The sequence below is a fragment of the Tachysurus fulvidraco genome, chromosome 2, assembly GCF_022655615.1.
Source record: "Tachysurus fulvidraco isolate hzauxx_2018 chromosome 2, HZAU_PFXX_2.0, whole genome shotgun sequence".
In the NCBI taxonomy this organism is placed as follows: domain Eukaryota; kingdom Metazoa; phylum Chordata; class Actinopteri; order Siluriformes; family Bagridae; genus Tachysurus; species Tachysurus fulvidraco.
Window position 1 is genome coordinate 30165382 of NC_062519.1, and position 22608 is coordinate 30187989.

Consider the following 22608-nt stretch of genomic DNA (forward strand, 5'->3'; position numbering starts at 1 on the left):
GGCGTATCACCACTGCACTCATTCATTTTTTCCTCACAGACTTACAAATTATCTCTGTCTTGTATCACTGCAAAATAAATAACAACAAGGAAAGTACAACTACCTTACTACAGAACGATACAACTGAGAACAAGATTACTTTTAAGAAATTATAAGATAAGATAAGGGCACATGTATATCAACCCTTTCAGAGTTTGATGATCCAGGATCAGCTCCACAGTGTATTTCTATTTCTAGGTCATTTTAAGCAAAACTGACCCCAGACCAGCACTGTACTCTTAAGATGTTTCACAAGTACAACGCCCTTCAGACAGTGGCTCATAAGCAGAAATTTCAGTAATAACTACAGTGCAAATAACATCAGATAAGTAAGCACCTGCAATAAAAGGGGCATATATCTATTGGATAGCCCAATACAAACCACTAACTCTAATACCCCCTTTCAAAGTCTAGTACTCAGGAGGCCATTTTGTGACCATCAGCATAGCAATAGGTACAAAATAAAATGGCTCTGGGTAACGTCACTTTTGGAGAAATACATCAGTTCACATCGAACAGTTGTACTCAATGAAAACTGGAACAGCATGCTTACTTTTGCTAGCCTTGTTAACATTTTTGGCTAAAAGACACAATTACGGATCTAGGAAAGGACACCTATGAAACTGTCCTTAAATGTTGATATGGATTACTTTTTCCCATTAGCTCCTGAACATAAATGCTGGTTGGAGCTGAGGACAGAATGAGCTACAAAATCTACTTCTATGTAAACTACTTTCCCAGCTCTTTCAAAGCCAAAGTTGAGTCCAATTTATCTGGCAATGGTATTATTTCTATTATTGGTTATAATAAGATGACAAAACATTTAAAAGCAAGCACACTGTTCAGATTATGTGAACACAAAATGGAATCCTTTGGTCTTGTAAGGCAATCTGAACTGCAATTGCAACTGCAGAAAGAGCTGAGAAAGCTGGTCTGCATAGTGCAAAGCGCAGAGATCCGACGAATCAATAATTCATGAAAGTAATTTTCCACAGAGAAAAGTTTCCATGTCAGTTCTGAGTACATTGCTAGTTTAAAAGAAAGAAAATGGGGGTGAATATGTAAGAAAAATGGTAAGAATTCAGGCTACTTTAACAAGGTAAGCCTGATGCCAATCAAATTTTGAACATTCAAAACAGTGGAAAAATGAAATACAGATATCCCTCTGTTAGAAAACACTACCTAGTTGCTAGATACTGTATAACACTGAATAACTCCATCAGGAACATACAATTAAACAACATTTCCTTCATATAAAGTTTTTCTGAGCTAAATTGTAGGGTTATTTTTTGTTGTTGTTTTTCTAAATACTATTATTTATTGCTAGGAACGTAATGCAATCAACACATTGGATATACTTCCCAATTAGCACTTCGAGTTTGAAAGTTTAAGTGAATACTCAAGTATTTTTTTGGCCTAACTTCTCTACACTGCTATGTTCTACATGCGTTGTAAGTGCCATAGTTGAGACCTTGGATAAGAAAAGAATAGATGTTTGCTCCAGTCCTGAATAAAACTATTGTCTGCCTCATATGTACTGTGGTTGCAATATTTACTTAAGTATAGTAGTGTGTAGGTAAGTACACATACACACTAGATGCAATGGACAGTAATTAGGTTTAAAAAGACTGTGTATCCGTTTAAAACATAAAGTAAAGACTACTGCTGTGCACCTTTTATGAGAAATAAGCAAATTTCATTTCTTGGGTTAAACAATGCACACACATACTCATACTTCTTTTTTATGTGGATGGTTTGTAACAAAAACATGAACTGAAGTGAAGTGCAGGAGGAATATTATCTGCCCCTGGGAAGTCTGCTGTCCATGTTTCTCCTCTGGTAGGTCAAGTTGTTGAGGACACAAGTTTTAGCCAGTGAGGTAAGCTTGGAGTTGAGTGTTCCATTGCTCTGTTCCCAGCAACACACTTCCTCCATGCCATTGTCCTCTCCCTCCTCCTCGACATCACTCTCATCACTCCGCTCGTCCCTCTCCACCTTATTGTAGTGCAAAATGTTATGGAGTTAGTAATACTGACATTGCCTGCTACATTATTAAACACTTATAGCAATATTCCATACTTTGCCCAAGAAGATAAATTTGTAGAGCATCCTCAGAATGAGATTAGCCCAGAAAATGTGCAGTGCCTGCAGCACAAAAAGGAGGCCATTGAAGAGATAATAAGCAGGAAATGGCTTGAAGAAATCCAGTGACTCCACAAAAGTTGAGTAAAGCACCCTGGTGGGCAAAGGGACATGTTTAGCCAAGTATCTCAACTCCAGTCGTGTCAGTGTTCACACTAGCAAGTAACAACATCACTTGTGCCAATCGTAGTCTGTCTCTAGGCGTTTGGACACTAGTAATGTTGCATGTGGGTGAGGAGTGTTTTTGTTACAATACAAAACAATAGTAAAGCCTAAAGCACCCTAAATAATTTGTAAATATCACTTATTTAAAATATAATTAAGTACTAGACAAGGTACTATCTTCTGTGGCCAGTCAGCAAAACAAGCTAACTGTACAAGCTATTTATAGCATAGGTAGCAGCTACTTTCTTTTAAGCTGTAGTTTGCTGTTAATGTCTACCCATTTCATGAGAGATATTATAAGACAGGAAAAGATGAACCACCATTAAGTATTTTCATCTCTGTTTGGTTATTAAACAGTAAACGAAGAAATGTAAAACCATAAGCTCTATAGGACTGATCCAAGGAATTGAATGAGTCAGATGGTTTTATTTCTGATTTTACGGTATCATACCTAGTTTGCATGGAATTGAAAAAGTTTTATTTTAACAGATTTACATTGTGGTACTGGCACATTTACCTGCATGGAAAAACAAAAAGGCGAGTTCCCAGGAATACAGCGGCAAAAGCAACAAACAGGCTATCACATGTCTTCTTCCAGCCAGCGTAGTTAAACATCTTAGCAGACTGTGAACATAATATGAATAGGTATAAGCTTTGAAATGACTCCAAACAGGTTCAAATTAAAAGGTGCAAACATCAGCAGGGTTAAATGGGGTGGTTAGAATACCGGAAAAGCAGAAAAGCCTTTAAACTGACTTTAAGGCTGGACAATCTGTCATAGAAATACACTTAGAGGTTAACATGATTTTAATTTCTAGGAGAATTTGTTAAATGTGAAGGAACAACTATTTATAGCTGCATTGAAAAATAACAGGAACTAACCTGTATTATAACTAAAAATAAGCAAAAAGCCCATTTTTGTTATGGTAAACTGTTGTGGTATAAAAGAGATTCAGGGTGGTCACAGTAACTTCACTGTGACCACCCTGACAACTTCAGTGTCCTGTTGTCTGTTATATTTTCAGAATGTCCCATCCTGTAGAATTACTTGTTTAATCTCGTTTTTTTAATCTTTTATTCCTGAAATAACATAACACTAAAGTTATGATTTAACACTAATGATATTGTCTTTGCTGGTGGTGAGGGGGTACTTTTTCTTTTTAAAATGAAATGCCGTTTAATTGTTACACAAAGTTGTTCATGCTGTACTGCACAAGCTGGTTCAAATACCAACATTACCCTCATTACAAGGGAATATTGTTTGTCTGTGGCTTTCAGTAAGTGTACAATAAACTGGCTGAAATTTCCACCACCTAAATCCACAATCTAAATAGAATACAATTTTTGTCATGGGAAGAAACCGTAGTAAAGCAGGTTTTGAAAAAATATAGTCATTGGATTGAGCAGAATGTAATGTGGATTACCTCCAACAGGAAGTCGGATGAATCGTGCAGCAGCATCACAAATGTACCAACCCGTATGTAGTTGTTACAGTAGGAGAAGCTAATCAGTGAGATGGTGGCAATGTGATGGATGATCTGCTCTTTGAAGTCCTGCAGGCAACAGATAACAGATAAGTGAAGACTTTTGGCAAGAAGGTTAGTGTTAGGTCTGTGGTGAACTATAAACTGTTGTAGAAAGGGCATTATTTACATTTACTTTATTTCCTGTCCAATGTCACACAAATAAGGATGGGTTTTCTTCTGAGTCTGGTTCCTCTCAAGGTTTCTTACTCATATCATCACAGGAACTGTACGATCTCGGATCGCAAAACCCTGCAGCGGATAGTGAGGCCAGCGGAGAAGATCATTGGGGTCTCTCTTCCCTCTATAATGGACACTTACACCACACGCTGCATCCGCAAAGCCAACAGCATTGTGGATGACCCCACACACCCCTCTTCACCCTCCTGCCATCTGGAAAAAGGTACAGAAGCATTCGGGCCCTCACGACCAGACTGTGTAATAGTTTCTTCCCACAAGCCATCAGACTTCTCAATAATTGAACTGAACTGAACTGTACTGAGCACAACATACACACACATCATCTGTATGGACTGCACAGACCCCCACAAAACACACACACTGACACACTGTTTACATGCTGCTTACAATCCATCAAACTGTTTACATGCTGTTTTGCACGCTTTTCTGCTGTTTTGCACAAACTGTCCAACATTTCAGCTGTTTTTGCACATATTGTACAATATCTCAGCCATTTTGCACATACTATACAATATTTCAGTCATTTGCTGTTTTTGTACAATTCTATATATTATCCCACGTACCTGCTGCTAAGAAACTGTGTTCATTCTAATGTTACTGCAAAAAAAAATTGTTTGAACATTCAGTATTCACATACAGTATTTACACTGGTCGGTCGGCGCTGATTCTGTTACTGTTTATTGTCTTTTGTGTATTGTATTTTTTGTACTTCTTGTATTGTCTTGTAACATTTTGTCTACACTGTCTTTTGTCCTGCACTGTCTTGTTGTGCACTGTTTGCACCAGGTTGCACAGTTGCACTTTGTGGCTAAGACTACTTACAAGTCCTTATCCCTGTCTTTGTTTTTATGTAGCACCATGATCCTGGAGAAACGTCGTCTCATTTCACTACGTAATGCAACAGCTATATGTGGTTGAAATGACAATAAATGCTTCTTGACTTGAGTTGACTTGGAAGGTTTTCCTTGTCATTGTCACCTCTGGCTTGCTCATTCAGGATAGGGATAGATGTTAGCGATATATAGTAACTTAATTTTAAAATTTTTTCTTTTCTGTTTATATACTTCTATAAAGCTGCTTTGAGACAATGTGAACTGTTAAAAGCGTAGTACTGGGTTCAATTCTAGCTGACGACTTTGGCAGCTCTTCTAACCATTATTGCATTTTTCAAAGAAAGCAAATGTCTGAAAATGACATTCATTTTCATGCAGATAGTAACTTTTGTCATTAGTTTGTTCTGTTGCTCTTTTAACTCGCCTGAATCATATGCAATACTATAAGTGCATATGCTATAATATTTTTGGATAATATTTTTACATATAGTGGTCATTGCTATTATATCACATATAGTATGTATGTGTATATATATATATATAGTAAATACAAATCTATTTGGTATTGAGCCTCACTATTTATTAAAAAGGGTTAAATAATAATTGATTCTAGATGTCTTTTTGCTTGTTGACTGAGTTATTTTTTTAGATGGATTAATACTGACCTAAGAGAGTAATTTAATTTTCTTTTATTCAGATAACACTTTTAACAACTGACACTATTACAAAGCAGCTTTTCAGAATATTGGATATGGATTTAGAGTTAGATTTACAACGCTAAGATTAAAGCAGAGATTACAGTGACAAGGAAAAACTCACTGAGACAACATGAAGAAGAACCAGAAGAGGAAACAGTCCCAAACTGTGTGACACTGGATAGTGTGAATAAAGTCAAACATTAGTGCATGTGTTAAAAGGATCTTGAGTAAGAGCATCCGAGTCATTGTTTATTTCATTAGTTTGTTGGTATTAAATCTATAGCTAGTATCCAAGTTATCCACTGAATAATGAATGAGTCTTGGGCAACTATGAACATCCACAGCCATCTTAACAATAACCAGTTGGTACCATCAACAGTAACCTCACAGCAATGTTTTGGCTACCCATGTAGGGCCTTTTCTCCTGGTTGTCCTCTTTCTCTTGATGTCATTATAATCCCAGCTCAGTAACACTTAAACCTACAGCAATGTGTAGATTTACACCTACATAGTGTTTTGACCTAGTAATGATTTCTGATGAGCTACAAGATACCTACATACCTGATTTACAATGTGAATCACTTCTTATTTTGGAAGACTAAAGACAGTAAATGATGACGCAAATAGTGATGTGACAGCTAAGTACGCTGACCCATACTCAGAATTCGTTCTCTGCATTTAACCCATCCAAAGTGCACACACACAGCAGTGAACACACACACACTGTGAACACACACCCGGAGCAGTGGGCAGCCATTTATGCTGTGGCGCCTGGGGAGCAGTTGGGGGGGTTTGGTGCCTTGCTCAAGGGCACCTCAGTCATGGTATTGCCGGCCCGAGACTCGAACCCACAACCTTAGGGTTAGGAGTCAATCTCTCTAACCATTAGGCCACGACTTCTACAACAATAGTACAATAGTACAAACTACTGTCTAAACAATAACCCATGTACCATAATTCTAATTAATATGTAAGTAGTTATTCTGATGTATGAGGCCATTCTGATGTACGAGACCTACATTTGAAGAAACAGTTTGGTTTAAATGAGATACCATGCAATATAACAGCATGTTTAGAAACAGGCCGCATTTAGTACAAATGTACAGGACCTCCTTCTGAATAGACCTGCCAGTTTCAGTGAAGGAGGTGTAGCCTCCATTATCTGTCAGCTCTGATTGGGGCTGTCTGGTTTCTGAAACAGTACCACACCACTTTTCCCATAACCTATAAGTGCTGATGCCACGCATTCCTTCAATGGTACTGACAGGTACAGAGGAATCACTTCTATCACTTTTCCACCAATGACTGTTTGTCACCAGTAGAAGCATAAAAATTCTAATGAAATTAATACAAAAAGACACAAAGATTCTCACTTTGCGTTTAACGTCCACAGAGACGCATAGCAGCAAGGACCAGTAAAAGCTGAGCTCCAGAATGTAGTACCAGTAGTGTGACTTGGCCACAGGCTACATTGATGCATAAACAGAAAGACAGAGAAAGGGGAAGAAATAAATCATGACTAAGGCAGGAACAACACACATGCATTTTTAACTTTTCAACTCTTTTCCACACTCTTTTTCCCCACTGTTATTTATTCAGACTCTACGACAGTTTAATCCTACTACCAATTTAGGACTGTGCAAACTGCATGCCTAAATCATCATACACTGCTAAAACTTTCTATATGGTTCAGGATTTCTCACACACTTGTCTCTGTCTATAAGAATGTCAGAATTAAATTTTTCTGCATATCAAATCTTGCATATCAAATGATATCTCCTGAGGGAAGTCTGTAATGATTTTAGTTTATGGTTTACACAAAATAAAACTAGTAGCTCTAAATATCCAACACCATTGGATGATTTTTTTCCATGTGCTGCTTTAAAAAAAAAGCAAAGCTGTGCTTTTCTAATTAATGTTTTTTCATTTAATGAGATGAAATGCAAACACCACTCACTTGTTTGGGGTATCCATGCCAGAACTCACGGTGGTCCCAAAACCAGGCTGTCTGTGAGGGAGAGACGAATATAATTCAACATACTTATGAAGATAGAATTGTAATTAATGTCAGACTTATGAATACTTTTTCTGAATATATTTACTTTTCTTTGTGCAAGTTCTTAACTAACAGCATGCTGAGTATGTGTGCTAAATATCCAAGAGAAGAGCAATTATCAAGAAAAGAGTTATTATATATATAGCCTGACAGATCATGGGAGGCTATACAGTACACACAACTATCACTTTATTTCCCACAAAATCATTTCTGTGTCATATTTAAAAAAGAATAAGATGAAGGCTCTGATATCTTACATCAATCAAGACAGCGAGTCCTGCTGTGAATGCGATGAGGTAGAAAATAAACCTCCACCTGCAAACAGACAGAGACACATTGTTTGAAATATATCACAATGACTCAACTCAAATTAATCATCATGTTAAATGTGTGAAGAGGCAGAATGTACTCACGAAGCTTCACGGAACTTCTTGGTGTTGCTCGGCTTGTCCTGGTTGCGGCGAAGCCTGAGCCAGTTATGAATCTGACGCTGCGTGAGGCCACAATGTTTCTCCAGACCTTTGAGCTCATTCTGAGTGGAAGTAAATAACACTATTAGATGCTATTACAGCAACCATGATAATGTCTTTTCTGATGGCTAATAAAACATAAAACCTGGACTAACACTTAATCTAAGATATGCATATGACTTGTAGAACTGTGGATCTTGAATGTTCAAACTTGATTAGTCAGAACACATTTGTGTTCAGAAAATTTGCAGTTGAATAGCACAAAAAACAAATTTTTTAAATGAAATTTGTAGAGTCATGGTCAAGAATTTTGTAGGAATTTGGAACAAATGTAGGTTATAAAAGAATAAAAAAGGATTTAAAATCTGCAAAAAGAAAAAAAAATTCAGATGTCCTTAAAACAGTTAAATTTCTTAATAATACAAATGTGTTATTGTTTGTATTCTATTGTGGCAGAAGACACTCCAGACTTTTTGTAATGGCTATACACAACTCCATTGTTGATTCTACTTACTAAAGGGCACTGTTTTATTGCTTGCTTATATGCGCTTTAAAGGTCGTGGTTAGCTAAGAGAAGGATGAATATGACTGTGTCAAAGAAATACCTGATAAAGAAAATATGCAAGGATGCTCTTGAGTGACACAGACACACAAATCACACAAAGATTTTACAATCTTACACATGACAGTGGGCAGGTCATTGTGGCCTGTGGAACATCAAAGCACAAATCAGACAACAACCGATCCGAAGCAGAGCACATTTTGAATTTTACATGCACAGTAACAAGGCCAAAACCCTTCATATGTGTGTATGTTTGGAAAGACTTTCTAATGAAAGCATGAACTCTTACTCTCTCCACTCATTACTCGCCATTACACTTTACTGACCTGTGTAAAGTATTTCTTCCTCTGTGAGTAAACAGCCTCCAGCTTGGGGTTGTGTGGCACCCGGACCTGCACCCTGTCAAACACTCCAAGCGTCTTGCTTAGCGGCAGAGCCACCACCCTGAGAAAAACAGAGCTTAACATCAAAAGAAAAAATCTTTGGCACAGTCAAATTAATGTTTCAATGCCATGCACAATGAGTTACAAGGTGTGTATTTGTAATTCAACAGGCTTAATTAGGTGACAGTAAGCAATCTAGTGATATGGTTAGTTACAGGGGGAGCTCCAGTTTCAGGTGTGAGGCAAGAACTATTTCATTGTTGTCTAGGCCAATTAGGTTACCAGCAAAAACTAACCTTTCAAAAGCAAAGCGAACAGCGATGAACCCCAGGGCCAGAGGTAATGCAAGAAGCAGGTCACTCGGAAGAGGTTGGTGACCACCCCCTGTTGTGCCTTCAATGTCATGCCATGTAATGTTTGGAGGAAGCCAGAACTTCTCTGACCACAACCACTGATTCAGCAGTTTCTTCATCCTACACACAGACAGGAAACATAAAAAGCTGCTAGAGGATGCGGAAAGTCAAGGAAACAATAACCCAAAATATACTTGTGTGTATACATGCTAAATATAATTAATAGAAAACACTATTTTAAGGCCAGCATGGTTGCATGGCCTCTCAGTGTCGTTCTTGGTTTTCTCAGGGTTCTATTTCCTCCCGCTTCCCCAAAACATGCCATTAGATGGACTGATGATGTGTGTGTGTGTGTGTGTGTGTGTGTGTGTGTGTGTGTGTGTGTGTGTGTGTGTGTGTGTGTGTGTGTTTTGCCCTGTAATGGACTGTTGTCTGATCCAGGGTGGAATGTCCTATGTCTTCAGATTGGAGCAAGAACACAAAGACAAATGACAAAGACAAACACACCCTGGTCTAAATCATTAATGTAAATTTTTTATCTAATATTGAGCATCCATCTCAGAACAGTCTGCTGCCCCAGATCTAATGAAGCTGTCACCGAACATGAATGACAGGGACTTAGCCGTGACGTCACCAACACCATAACAACACACCCTTACAGCTTATCAACAGCATTTAACATTTAATTCCAGAAAATACAGGTCATAATTACAAGCAAACCTCATCCAAGGTTAACGTTATCTTGCTGATTAGACTCTGGTTGAATGGATTAGAGCATTCTGAGGAATATTATTCTATTACAGCGTCATACAGACATCCAGTAGAAGGCTTAATCAAATAATGCTAATGTACGATTAATTCATTCCAAACCACAGGAATATCGGTTATATACAGAATACGGAATATTCCGATGTTTTCATTTTCATTACCTGTCCACGATTCGAAACCAAGAGTCGGATTTATTCACCGTTAATAGCCCCCTTCTTCCTATACAATAGCCCACTTCTTCATGCAGAAAGGTTTTTTCTCCACCCGTTTTTTCCGCGCGAGTTGGGGTGGGGGTGGGGGGTTTGAGAGAGCGAGAGAGAGAGAGAGAGAGAGAGAGAGAGAGAGAGAGAGAGAGAGAGAGAGAGAGAGAGAGAGAGAGAGAGAGAAGGCTAGGGATGATGGAATTTCACACGCTTTTCAGTTCGTTAGTGCAAGGTGCAATTCTCGGTGCAGTTGATATTTTGCGCCACCCTGTGGCCAATAATAATATACACCCGGGTATAAGCCCTCTTGACGAACAGACATGAACAGTGGAACTAGAGTTCATCCCTTTGGAAGGTGAGAGGACATCAGATAACCTGGAGGAAACCCTCGTAGTAGTAGTAGTAGTAGTAATAGTAATAGTAATAGTAATAGTAGTAGTAGTAGTAATAGTAGTAGTAGTAGTAGTAATAGTAATAGTAATAGTAGTAGTAGTAGTAATAGTAGTAGTAGACGTCAGTGTAGTTACCAGGATCACATAATGAAACACTTGTTAAAGCTTCAAATCCTGTCTCATTATGGCACCACAACACACTTGAGAAATCTCAGACCTTACATTGGAAATCAATGCACCAATACAAGATTACAAATTTAAAGAACGAAAAAACCCCCCCCTCAAAAACACATGAAGAACAGCATGCCTGTCTGAAATGACAATGCAATATTACACGTAACATTATCAACAAACAGATTTATCATCAGAGGAACTCTGTTATGAGATCCATGAGGGCTCCCTCTGCTGGCCTGCAGAGGATTTTTGCTGCACTTTAGCATCAGGACTCTATTTCCCACAATTCATTGCACCACCTACTCAGCACACCTGTTTCCTATTTGCAATCACCTGGTTTATTTAAGCTCACTCAGAACTCCTAGATGTCGCGAAGTATTGTTAGTGTGTTAGCATCCTGAGCGTAATAGCGGTTCCGTCTTTTGCCTTGTTTTGACCTTTGCCTGTTTTCGTGTTTGTGACTGTTTGCTACCTGCCCTGACCCACGCCTGGATTATTGACTTCTGTTTTTGGATTTCCTTTGATATTCCTGTTTGCCTGATGTTTGAACCTTGCCTGTTTTGGAATTTGCCTAATAAATTTGGATCTAACCTGTTTCACGTGCATGACAAACTCCAAGCATGTTAATGCTTTTCACCTGTCACCCTCGACCTGGTTACCTGAATGGCAGCTGTCAAATGACGTTAATATAAATGTATGTGAAAATGAATGCAAAGACTCACCCCTGGCTGCAACATAACATGATTTAATCTGCAGTATTTTTCCAGATTAATTGCATTATTCAACAGTTATGCAGATGTACAAAACACCTACTCTATTGCCAAAAGTTTGTGAACACCTGGCAAATCACACATGTTTTTCAAATATCTTATTTTAGATTTAGTGCCCTTTTGCGGTTACAATAACCTTCACGCTACTAGTGAGGCTTTACAATGGAATCTGGAGTGTGAATGTAGGGATCTGCACATTCAGATACAAGTGCATTAGTGAGATCTAACAGGGATGTTGGATGAGTTGTCTGGTGTGAATTCTGTGTTCCAGTTCAGAACAATGGCAAATTATGCATCAAAAATTTTTTAAAAGGTAAAATCATTTGACATTTTCCGTAACTTTTGTGGCATCACCTCACTGACAAAGTAAAATGTATTTTACAAATGGAACAGTAACTATATTTTCATTGTCGTTATACTATAAACTTTGTACATTTATGCTGTCATAGTGCTCAGGGGCTATATCTGGAGTAAATAAGATAAATGTTATGTCTGCTGGTTCAAGAATTTATTAGGAATCCAAGGTGTTTTGTTATTTTCATTGTGCTAATCATGTAACAAAAACAAAGTTCAATAATGTTTGCTAACGTCTACAACTGTCATTTTCACTTTACTTCAGTACTCATCATTATTCCTTTCTGTCCAGTCCTGTATCCTGTTTTTCTTACCTCACTAACTTGCAGTAGTTAAAACTAGCATTATGTCATTTACAGATCAGTCATCAGGGAGGATATTTCCTAGCATGTTAGCCACAAAATCTGTATTCACTTTCGGAAAACTCAAATTACTTCATCCTGGAATGTTTCATTATAGTCTCTATGCAAAAAAAAATAATGAGCCAGTATTCAAATTTGGTCCAGACTTCAGTTTAAGTATGAAAAATGTTACTACCTGCCCCTGTGCTGTCAAAAATTAAGAAGAGATGGGCTGATGAATGCTTACTGTATGTATATGCTAGCGTTAGCTTATGTTAAACAACAATTACAATTGGTACTTTGCACACAAAAGGGAAATATGTGATCACTGTCAAATATAAAATATTTTGCCATCCTAACAAAATACTTCAACCAGACATAGCCAAGACACTGGACCTAGAATTACACATTTACATGTCTTTCTTATAAAGCTGGTGTATCACCGACACATTCTGTGGTGGTTCTTGTGCTCCATAAAGCTATGGCGAGTCAATGTAGGGCTCAGCACTGCTGGGTGTTTGAGCAAGAAGCAGCTGTAAACCAGACATAAGGCAATCTAGAGGAAATGGCTTAACCTTGAGCCAATCAAAACCTGCCATATAAATCCTGAGGCCCGGAGAGCACTGGGCTGTTGAAACTGCCTGTGAGTCTTCTTCATCCTTTCCATGAGGACTTTCTAATGATGGAGAAAAGATCTTTTATTAAAAATTATGTTTCTTTGGTTATTTATTTTATTTATTTATGTCAATAGAAATAATTCCCAAAACAAAAAGTTATGTGTTTAGCTATAAAAAGAAGGATGCTTAATATCAGTCAAAAGATTTACGTTAATGATTTGTACCAGGGTGTGTTTGTCTTTGTGTTCTTGCTCCATCCTGAAGTCATCTTAGTTCAGCTAGTTACAACCAGTCAATTGAGACACAGTCTGAAAGAAGGAAAAACATGTGTTGGTAAAACAAAGCAAGAACTGGAGATGTGCCAAGCTGTGTGGGGCGAATTTGCGTCAAAGATGCAGTAGGAGGGCAACCCCGTCTAGTGCCCCACCGACACACAGCAATAACACAGCCAGGGAGGTAGGAAATGCCAAGAGGACAACAGCTCAGCTCAGCTTTCAACACACCCGTCCTTTACATAGTCTACATGGGGGATTTGTCTTTCCCACAGGAATCCCAGGGAAAGAGATGATCCCCACCCCACCCCAACTTGCCAACTCAGCCCCTCAACACATACACTGCTGCTATTATACACATTTGAGTCTACTGTTCTCTGATTAGTGAAGTCATTTCTTAATAATGCTATAGTCTATGTACCATTAGGTCAATGTATTTGATGCACTTAGTAATGGCCTGGCCAGATCGGTGGCAGATGCTTTCCTTGAAATAACTTTGCTTAGTAGCTGCTTGAAGTATCGTCTTAGTTAAAAATAGCAAAATGAAAACAAGGATAAAAGTATTCAAATAAAAAGCCGGAACGGATTATTTTATAATTGATCTTAATTAAAGGGGCTAAATGTTAACTAAGTTCAGATTATTAACAGATGCTTCATTTCTACAACAACAACAACAACAACAACAACAACAACAACAACAATAATAATAATAATAATAATCCATTACCCATCAATTTTCTGCACCACTTAAAGTACATAGATGGGGAACCTGGAGCCTATGCCAGGGGACTCGGGTCATAAGGCAGGGAACACCATAGACTGGGTGCAAACCCATCACACTGCACAAACACAAATATACTCAAACACCCATCCACACACAATTTATAAATGCCAATCCACCTACACAACAAAGTACCCAGAGGAAAGCCCTGGGGACAATATGCAAACTCCAGTTCTAATAATAATAATAATAATAATAATAATAATAATAATAATAATAATAATAATAATAATAATTGGGGATGATTATGATATTATTATTATTATTATTATTATTATTATTATTATTATTATTATTATTATTTATTCATTCATTCATTTTCTACCGCTTATTCAAACTACTCTTGGGTCACGGGCATCAAGGCAGGATACACCCTGGACAGAGTGCCAACCCATCGCAGGGCACACACACACTCTCACTCACTCACGCAATCACACACTACGGACAATTTGCTATGCCAATCAACCTACCATGCATGTCTTTGGACTTGGGGAGGAAACTGGAGTACCCGGAGGAAATCCCACACACGCAAGGCGGAGGCGGGAATCAAACCCTCAACTCTGGAGGTGTGAGGCGAACGTGCTAACCACTAAGCCACTGTGCCCCCTATTCTTCTTCTTCTTCTTCTTCTTCTTCTTCTTCTTCTTCTTCTTCTTCTTCTTCTTCTTCTTCTTCTTCTTCTTCTTCTTATTATTATTATTGTTGTTGTTGTTGTTGTTGTTGTTGTTGTTGTTGTTGTTGTTGTTGTATTATGTCTTGATGCAATTTATATAATATTAATTGCATCTCTAGGGGAAAATAAAGCTTCCATATTGTGTTCATTAATAAGAAACTAACCATGATAAAGTAACATTTTAAAATAATTTTAATAATACTTTATAAAAGAAATCCAGTATATTTTAGTGTGAATGATGCATTGGTGCTTTTAAATAATCTTATTATTAGGTTTTATTTGGACCTGCAGTCGAAATAGTTCCCACCCCCTGTAGTTGAGTTAGTCCTGCTTCCCTTTGCCAGACGGCTGGCTGCTTTCTCAGACTCCCAGCACAATGGCGCCTCTATTCTAGTCTAGAAATATTCATTTCTTCAAAGCTTGTGATCTCACCAAGGGAGAAAATTCTTGCTCGTTTTACCCACTGCTGTCACCGCCAAACCTGCCTCCACCCACTGTTATTTCTCTTCCTGTTCTTTTTGGCAGGATCTACCGAATCCCAAGAGCTCAGCAACTACACACCCACCACCCACAACTTTATATACAAAAGAATAAAGCACTTGCTTGATTTACACACTCAAACTAAGCTCAACATAACATGAAACAATCAATTGTGGTTGTTGTCTCTAGGTAGCACATCTCCAGTTTGTCACCTTAAAGAGTCTGAGGTTCCTTCAGAGAAAGTAGTGTATCACATAACCTTCCCTTCACACTACTGCAGGTGTTAATAATGCAAACCTTCTGTTTATCCAGGCAGCTACCCCCTCTGCTCCAGAGCTGTAAAATAGCTGATCTGTCTAAATATATATCTGTGTTAAAACTGTCAGCAGTCAAGACATGCAGAGTTTACAGTATTACATCATACCCTCACTAAACTCTCTTATTATACCACAGCGCTGGTGAATTCTCATTCTCTCATTCTTAAATTTCTTGAAAAAAAAATCCTGCAAGCATTATATTAATGTGTAACGACTCACACGAGGGCCTGGATGGTGGACTCTCCACATAAATGTTTTAAAAGCTGTATAATTGTTATCATGGTGAAGCTTTCTATGAGGAGATATTTATTTAACAGTTATAGAAGAAGTCTCCAGTATGTTAAATATGTGGAGATGTAGAGATGTGGATTAGACAAGACAAGCTAGTGCTGTTTATCATGGAGGAACAGATAAAAAGTAAAAGAAAGAAAGAAAGAAAGAAAGAAAGAAAGAAGACAATGCTTGTTTGAAAAAGAATAATTGCTCAAACTGAACAGATTGCATTAGATAATATCAGATATGATAGATTTTTTTTCTCTTAAAAATAACAAGCTTGCAATTCTGCATTTCAACACTAGAGGGTACTGCGTTTATATTCACATCCTTTCTGGCTCTCAAGATATGACTCAGTAATGATTGCTGTAATAAAGCCCCTTTTGTTATATTAATGTCTATAAAATAAATCAGAAAGAATACAAACATCATCAGATGAACACAGACAAAGTGTTCACAGATATATGTATATAAAACAATGGTTTCAGTTGATAGGAAATATGTTGCCTTGTTAACATTTAACTGTATTACTGTGACAGGGAGGATGCAATAACTAGTTTATGGCAGGAGTTGTTATTGGAGTCCTCACTTGACCGTGTATTATGAATCAACATTACGCTTTGTGTAACCTTCAACCCTCCACCCCCACCCACTCTCCCCAAAAAAGCTCTGTCTTCATTGGGAGTTAACATTTAGACCTGACATGTGGTTCAGCTTTCTCGGATTAGCTTACGTCTCCTTTTGCTTCTGAGAATATTACATCCTGTGACAGCACTGGTTTTTCCCAACCTTATCCACAAAATTCAATGAGTTCATTTTAGTCATAGAGATTGAGCGTACTGGTGGATAGTTGTATCACAAGATCTTTCCCTTTCTGTGGAAATAGTTGAATAAATAGAAATAGTCCTTCATTTAAACAGTGTACAAGAGTACTGTAGGCTAAATCAGAGTTTAATGAGATGGTTTGGAATTTATTCTTACACCACGGTTGTGTTGTGAAAGGGCAATGTACTTTGCTGAGTTATTTGTCATGTGGAACTACTTGTCTTACAATGGAAAAAGTGAATAAATGTTGATGGCATACTAATGTTACAAAACAAGACTCATACTGAAGTTTCATATTGAAACTTAGGAGACATACTGAAACTTGGGACACATACATTCCTCTATTTCTGTGCCATGTTGCACTTAAACACTTGTAACTTTTACATTAAACTCGCATACAACCTCATACAACAGTCTCATTTTTTTGAAAAAGGTTCTTTACTGACAATGACTGCATCTTGCTCCTAAAAATGAGTAACAACAAAGTTTTAGAATGGCTAAATACATGATCTAGCATACATTCTGATAACAAGAAAACCCTTTTTTTTTCTCTATTTAATAATTTACTTTTAGTGTATAATTTGGATAACAAGGTTGCATACTCAAAATGAGCTAGTTATTGCAATATTATAAAGACTTTTGTTATGATATTTCTTTGGAAAAATATTCAGTTTATTGAAATTGTAGGAATTAAAATAATAAATAAATAAACAAACAAACAAACAAATAAATAAATAAATAAATAAATAAGATATGTGGGTATGAAACAAACCTAGACTACAGGAATAATCATATATATATATATTTTTACAAATATGTATAAGTATAATGGAGAAAAACTGAGCAACTACATTTGTAACATTATAACAAATATGGTAGGATAAAATGCTTACTGAAGATGAATGACATTTACATTTAACTTATCCAGAGTGACTTACATTATCTCATTTTTATTTAACTGTGCAATTGAGGGTTAAAGGCCTTGCTCTGGGGCCAAACAGTGGCAGCTTAGTGGACATGGGATTGAACTCACAACCTTCCGATTGGTAGCCCAACACCTTAACCACTAGGCTACCCCCCCCCCTACATTTGAAAGAGGATGGAAAGGAATATTTTAGAGAATATTTTTATGTCACACTTAAAAAGGGGATGCACAATTCTAAACTCTCATTTTAACTATTTTCTGTATTGTGATAACAATGGAACATTTGGGAAACATTAAGGTAAATATATTTGTTTTCAGTTTGTCCTAAGGGTCCTAACTCAAACATATGTAACTGGAATCATTCTTCCAAGCAGACATATTAAAAATAACATATTTTCTATTCTAGTGTTTTTCCACATACTGTAGTGGTTAGACAGCTTGGTATTCATCCTCATCATATGGCAAGTTTAAGTTGCTCCAGCAGCAGAAAGTGTAGTGTATTAGTGTTCAGACTCCAGACTGATCTCATTTCTCATCTTCACCTTAGGCGATATATTTTAAAATGTTCACATGTTCTATAGATGCTTCTTCGAAGCTCAGGCTTCAAAAATGCCTTTATACCAAATCATTAATCAGTTTTATGAAATAGCATTCCTCTGAGATTCTGCAGGTTTATAAATATTCATTTTTTTGGTAGGGAAATTGATAAAAATCCTTTTAAGTATCTCTTAAGTATCTCTACATTCCTGCCATTCCATGATCTGGGACTTTATTTTGAATCCGTTCTAACATAAACTTTATGACCCTTCTTTAAAATCTCATCTGATTCTCTTTCACAGTGGAGTTAAATCTAAGCTTAATCCCTCTGACCGCTCCATCATATGGACACACCTATCACTGAACTCCAAATGATACAATATGATCTCTTCATTCCATAGATAGCACAGCTGTGGAATCAGACCTAATTCTTTAGGAACGTGAGCCCCCCCCCCCCCCTTTTTTTATAGCTACAGTCGTATGCCCTTCATTTTTGACCAGAGTGATAGAGGCTTCTTCTATAAATGATAAACATCTCATCATATCAATGATTATGCATATTTTGTTTATCCTTTTATTAATCTGTTTATTATTAGGCTTGAATTATATTAGGATTATTATTATTAGGCTTGGACACATTGTTACTACAGAAACAAATGAGTACAACATTAAAATAGTGATTAATACACAACAAAACCAGGTAGAAAGCACATCACAAGTATTTCAATATAAACATGTCTATGAAACACATGCTTCCAGCATTCAAAATAAGGCTAATGAAATTGTAAAGAAATTTTAACCCAAGCATTTTTAGCAATGGGGAATAAAAAGCAATAATACTTTCCATGACAAATTTGTTTTAACATTCAACATGTTTGATTTTCACACAAATTATATGTGGTTTCAATAAAGGGGTTTCTGGGATTTTTTTTCGAATATGTGCTAATGTTTTAAACCCATCCTCATCTCCACAAAACAGTTCTCCGCAGCTGTCTGGCTCATTGTGTGTGTGTGTGTGTGTGTGTGTGTGTGTATGTGTGTGTGTGTCTTTTAGGAGGCCATGATGTCATCCTTTTCAAGCCAAGTTTTACTGAGCAGTTCGTCTCATCTGCATTCTTATGGCCTTAATTAACAGGCAAACATTAGTTCATGTGATGGTTTTGTTATCCTTGATTCGGGGACATTACAAATTAGCATAAGGTCAAAAATACTTGAAAGCAGTACTCACTCAGTAAGCATTTAAATGACTTCCCTTTGAGCTGAACGATTGCAGACAACATACATTCGTTAATTACAGCATGAGCAGCACAAGGACAGTAGTGTTAAACTTCTCCAGTCAGAGTTTCCAATCCACATCTTTTACTTCCTCTAATATGTAAAGTATAAAAACTAAAGTGTAAAGCAAGAACAAAACTAAAAATCTGCATTTCATTCATGAATGTTAATTTTATGTACACAGAAACCTCAGATAAATAATACTCTGAGATATGAGTTATAATTTGCATTAAAATGAATGTTGCCTGCCTTAAATAAACCTGTTTTTATTTAGAAGATACTGTAAGCAACTTACAAGTGAAGCTTCATAATGCAATATAAGCATCTGCATAATGCAATTCAAGCCGTATTTCCCAAACTGGCAATCACTGTGGTACCAGACAGGCTGCATTTTTACAGTTCCCCACATAATTAAACCAAGCAATAATGAACGCTGATTCTCCTGGAAAGAGCAAAAATGTGCAATGTCTGCCGTTTGCCCTGGGGAAGCCTGTGATAAGGGAGTTGTTAATGATATAAATGTTGCAGACCAGACATTAGTTTCCCTTCATTTTCACCAGCTAATTAAGTGCAAAATTGTGTAGAAAGAGCAGAGAAGCCAGTGTTTTGGTGCAAGATTTGGAGGACATACTATTACTCTGGAATGCTACCATGCTACAAATCGGTAGATTTGCAATGAGTTTATATAAATACAAAATAAAAATGTATTACAACCACTAAACCATACATATTATAACCACTATAAGACCAGCAAGCAGTGCGATTCAATAGGTGACTAAAATACCTGTGCTAATTAGACTACAAAGTAAGCACTGGTTTAGAACTGTATATAACATTATTCACAATGAACAGATATACACAAAAATTGAAGGAGTATTTTTTTACAGAAAGCTGTCTTGGAAGAGACGCATTTTAACTGCCGGGAATGGGAAAAGTGGTTTACATACCATTTTAGAGTATAAATTTTGAACCAACTAAATTTGTTACAAAATATAATAACTAATCAATTCACAACAAATCACTGATTGAAACCAATTATGAATTCATGTGAAATGACTTCGGTTGAGGAACCATCAGAGCCCGAATTTCACATGCCGTGGATGTATTTTTCTTTTTTCCAATTTTTTACATGATCATGGTCATATAACTGAAACACCAAAAAAATGTTGGCGTTGTTAAAAATTATAAATTGAAGGAGGTATTTTGGAGTTGCCTTGAACTGGCCAACTAATAGGTCTCATAGAATAGAATGGGCAGAGAAAATCTGATTTAGCATCTTCAGTCTTTTGCATCAAAAATATAGTATAGACCATTAATACATTTGGATATCAGCAGTAGGAAGACAGAAAGCAAAAATGGACTAGAGGACTAGAGAAAGCAAGAAAGAAAAAGCAAAATGCTCTGACCTGTACTGCCATCAGAAGTATTTTGGATTGTTAAATGGTTATAGTTCTCTAATGGGGATTTATTGGGAACATATTTTTCCTAAAAGTACCTATGTACAGTTCTTCATATAATTTTTAAGGATTTCCTCAGAGTGACAGATTGGAAAATAATTTAAGTGCTACATGGAGCTTAAAGAAATTTCTGTTCTTTACCCTATTGGAAAGGGTTTAGGGTTTAGACAGCCAGTATTTCATCTCCAATATTTTAAAATTTCTTCTAAATTCTTCTAAAAAAGACGCTGTCTCCATCATATAATTGAAAGAGTACTGTAAATGAGTCATCCAATGATTCTATGAACCTTGCCTGTAAGTTGGCTGTTAAGGACCTTGTTCAGGAGCTGAAAACTGAATGCCAGTTTCTGGACACTACCACAGAACATTAACCACTCTTCTACCACTGTCTTAAAATAAATGCCCTGGAGAGCTGCCACATTATGCAGTTTAGTGTTTCTCCTTGTCTGACATGATTAGATTCCTTGGCTAATTAGCAAGTCATATCAAATAGTAAGATCACTCTTCACACCTGTGTTCTCTGAGCTTGAGGGTTTCCTTTTCACCCTGGTGTGACCATGATGACTTATCATGATGAGTTAGCAACCCTGTAATGAGAGGTGTTAAACAATTCCTCATTAGCACTTAAATTACAACTAACCACTGGGCAAGTCCAAGCATAAGGGTATGTTGGCAACTCCTTAGCTTGAAGGCAAACTAGATCAGTGATTTAAATTGAGATAGAATTGCTCTGTGTCCGAATAACACCCACCATCCTTTAACATCAGAAATCCTTGTAGCTGGAATTTGGAATTGATCCGACGTAGGAATTTGCCTTTCACTGCTGCTAGAGCACATGACCATTAATCAGGGAGGGGGTTCCATAACAAAGACAAGTGGTAAGAGACAAGGTAGTGTTTGCGAGAACTACATTCCTCTGATCTGATCTCCTAACCCCAGCTGAGTTTGTTCACACAGGGGCACGACAGGAGTGGTAAGAGAAGGATTTCCTCAAGCTCATAGTGCCAGATTTCCCACTGCACACTCAAAAAGGCTAGCAATGTTATCAGGGAAAACACTCTGGTATCTATCATGTTTCACAGCAACTGTCTCAAAATTGTGTCTGAGGTGTAAATTTCAGGAAAACTGGTCATTTGGGTGTAGACCACAATCTAGCGTGGTCTGGTCTGAGAAGAGTGTGTCTAGGCATTTGATTAAAGAATAACCTTCTCATCCAGGCCACAGGCAGTTTTCTTATAGCCGATCCTCTATCCACTCTCTTCTCAAGTGGCCTTGGCCTTCCATATCCGACTACCACTATGCTGTGCTAGTTGTGACTATGTCAACAAGCTGAACATGTTCAGCAGCCAAGCCTCAACAGTTACCAGATGCAGATGTCTGAGAAATATTCAAGGACTCCACACTTTCAGAAAGTACAAACGCACTAATTTGAATCAGCATATCCAAGATGAATACTTCAGGGTACAGTGCATCCTTAATATGAAGCATACACTGATGTAATTTACACCCACATAATCTAACCATTGTGCAAGCTTTGCCTTTATTCACGATTGCTAGCAGTAGAAAAGATGTGTTGGTTTGTTAGTTCTGCACAAAGCTTTTCTGTGAATACACAGCAACAAATGACTTGCTAAAAGCAAGTTGTAATCCAGTTGAGTAATGTAGCAGTGGAAGAATTGTAATTGCAATGTGGTAGAAAGTAACTCTGGTTGCCCATGATGACCCTCCTCTAAAGTTCAGCTACATTGA

General features: G+C 37.3%; 1 protein-coding gene across 2 annotated transcripts; it reads right to left on the bottom strand.

The window, feature by feature from the left end:
* Positions 1-1712: 1712 nt before the first annotated feature.
* cers4a (ceramide synthase 4a) lies at positions 1713-11127 on the bottom strand. Of its 2 annotated transcripts, none has more exons than XM_027159761.2 (11): positions 10924-11127; positions 9369-9545; positions 9016-9133; positions 8071-8189; positions 7915-7972; positions 7559-7609; positions 6975-7067; positions 3771-3899; positions 2864-2970; positions 2119-2275; positions 1713-2034 (listed from the first exon to the last, which is right to left on the bottom strand). In XM_027159761.2, the coding sequence occupies exons 2-11, from the start codon at positions 9542-9544 to the stop codon at positions 1837-1839; spliced, it is 1206 nt and encodes a 401-aa protein (XP_027015562.1). In that variant the 5' UTR covers position 9545; positions 10924-11127; the 3' UTR covers positions 1713-1836. The 2 variants fall into 2 exon arrangements, with proteins under 2 accessions (XP_027015562.1, XP_027015555.1); XM_027159754.2 differs by lacking the exon at positions 10924-11127 and adding an exon at positions 10355-10661.
* Between the last annotated feature and the right edge of the window lie 11481 nt (positions 11128-22608).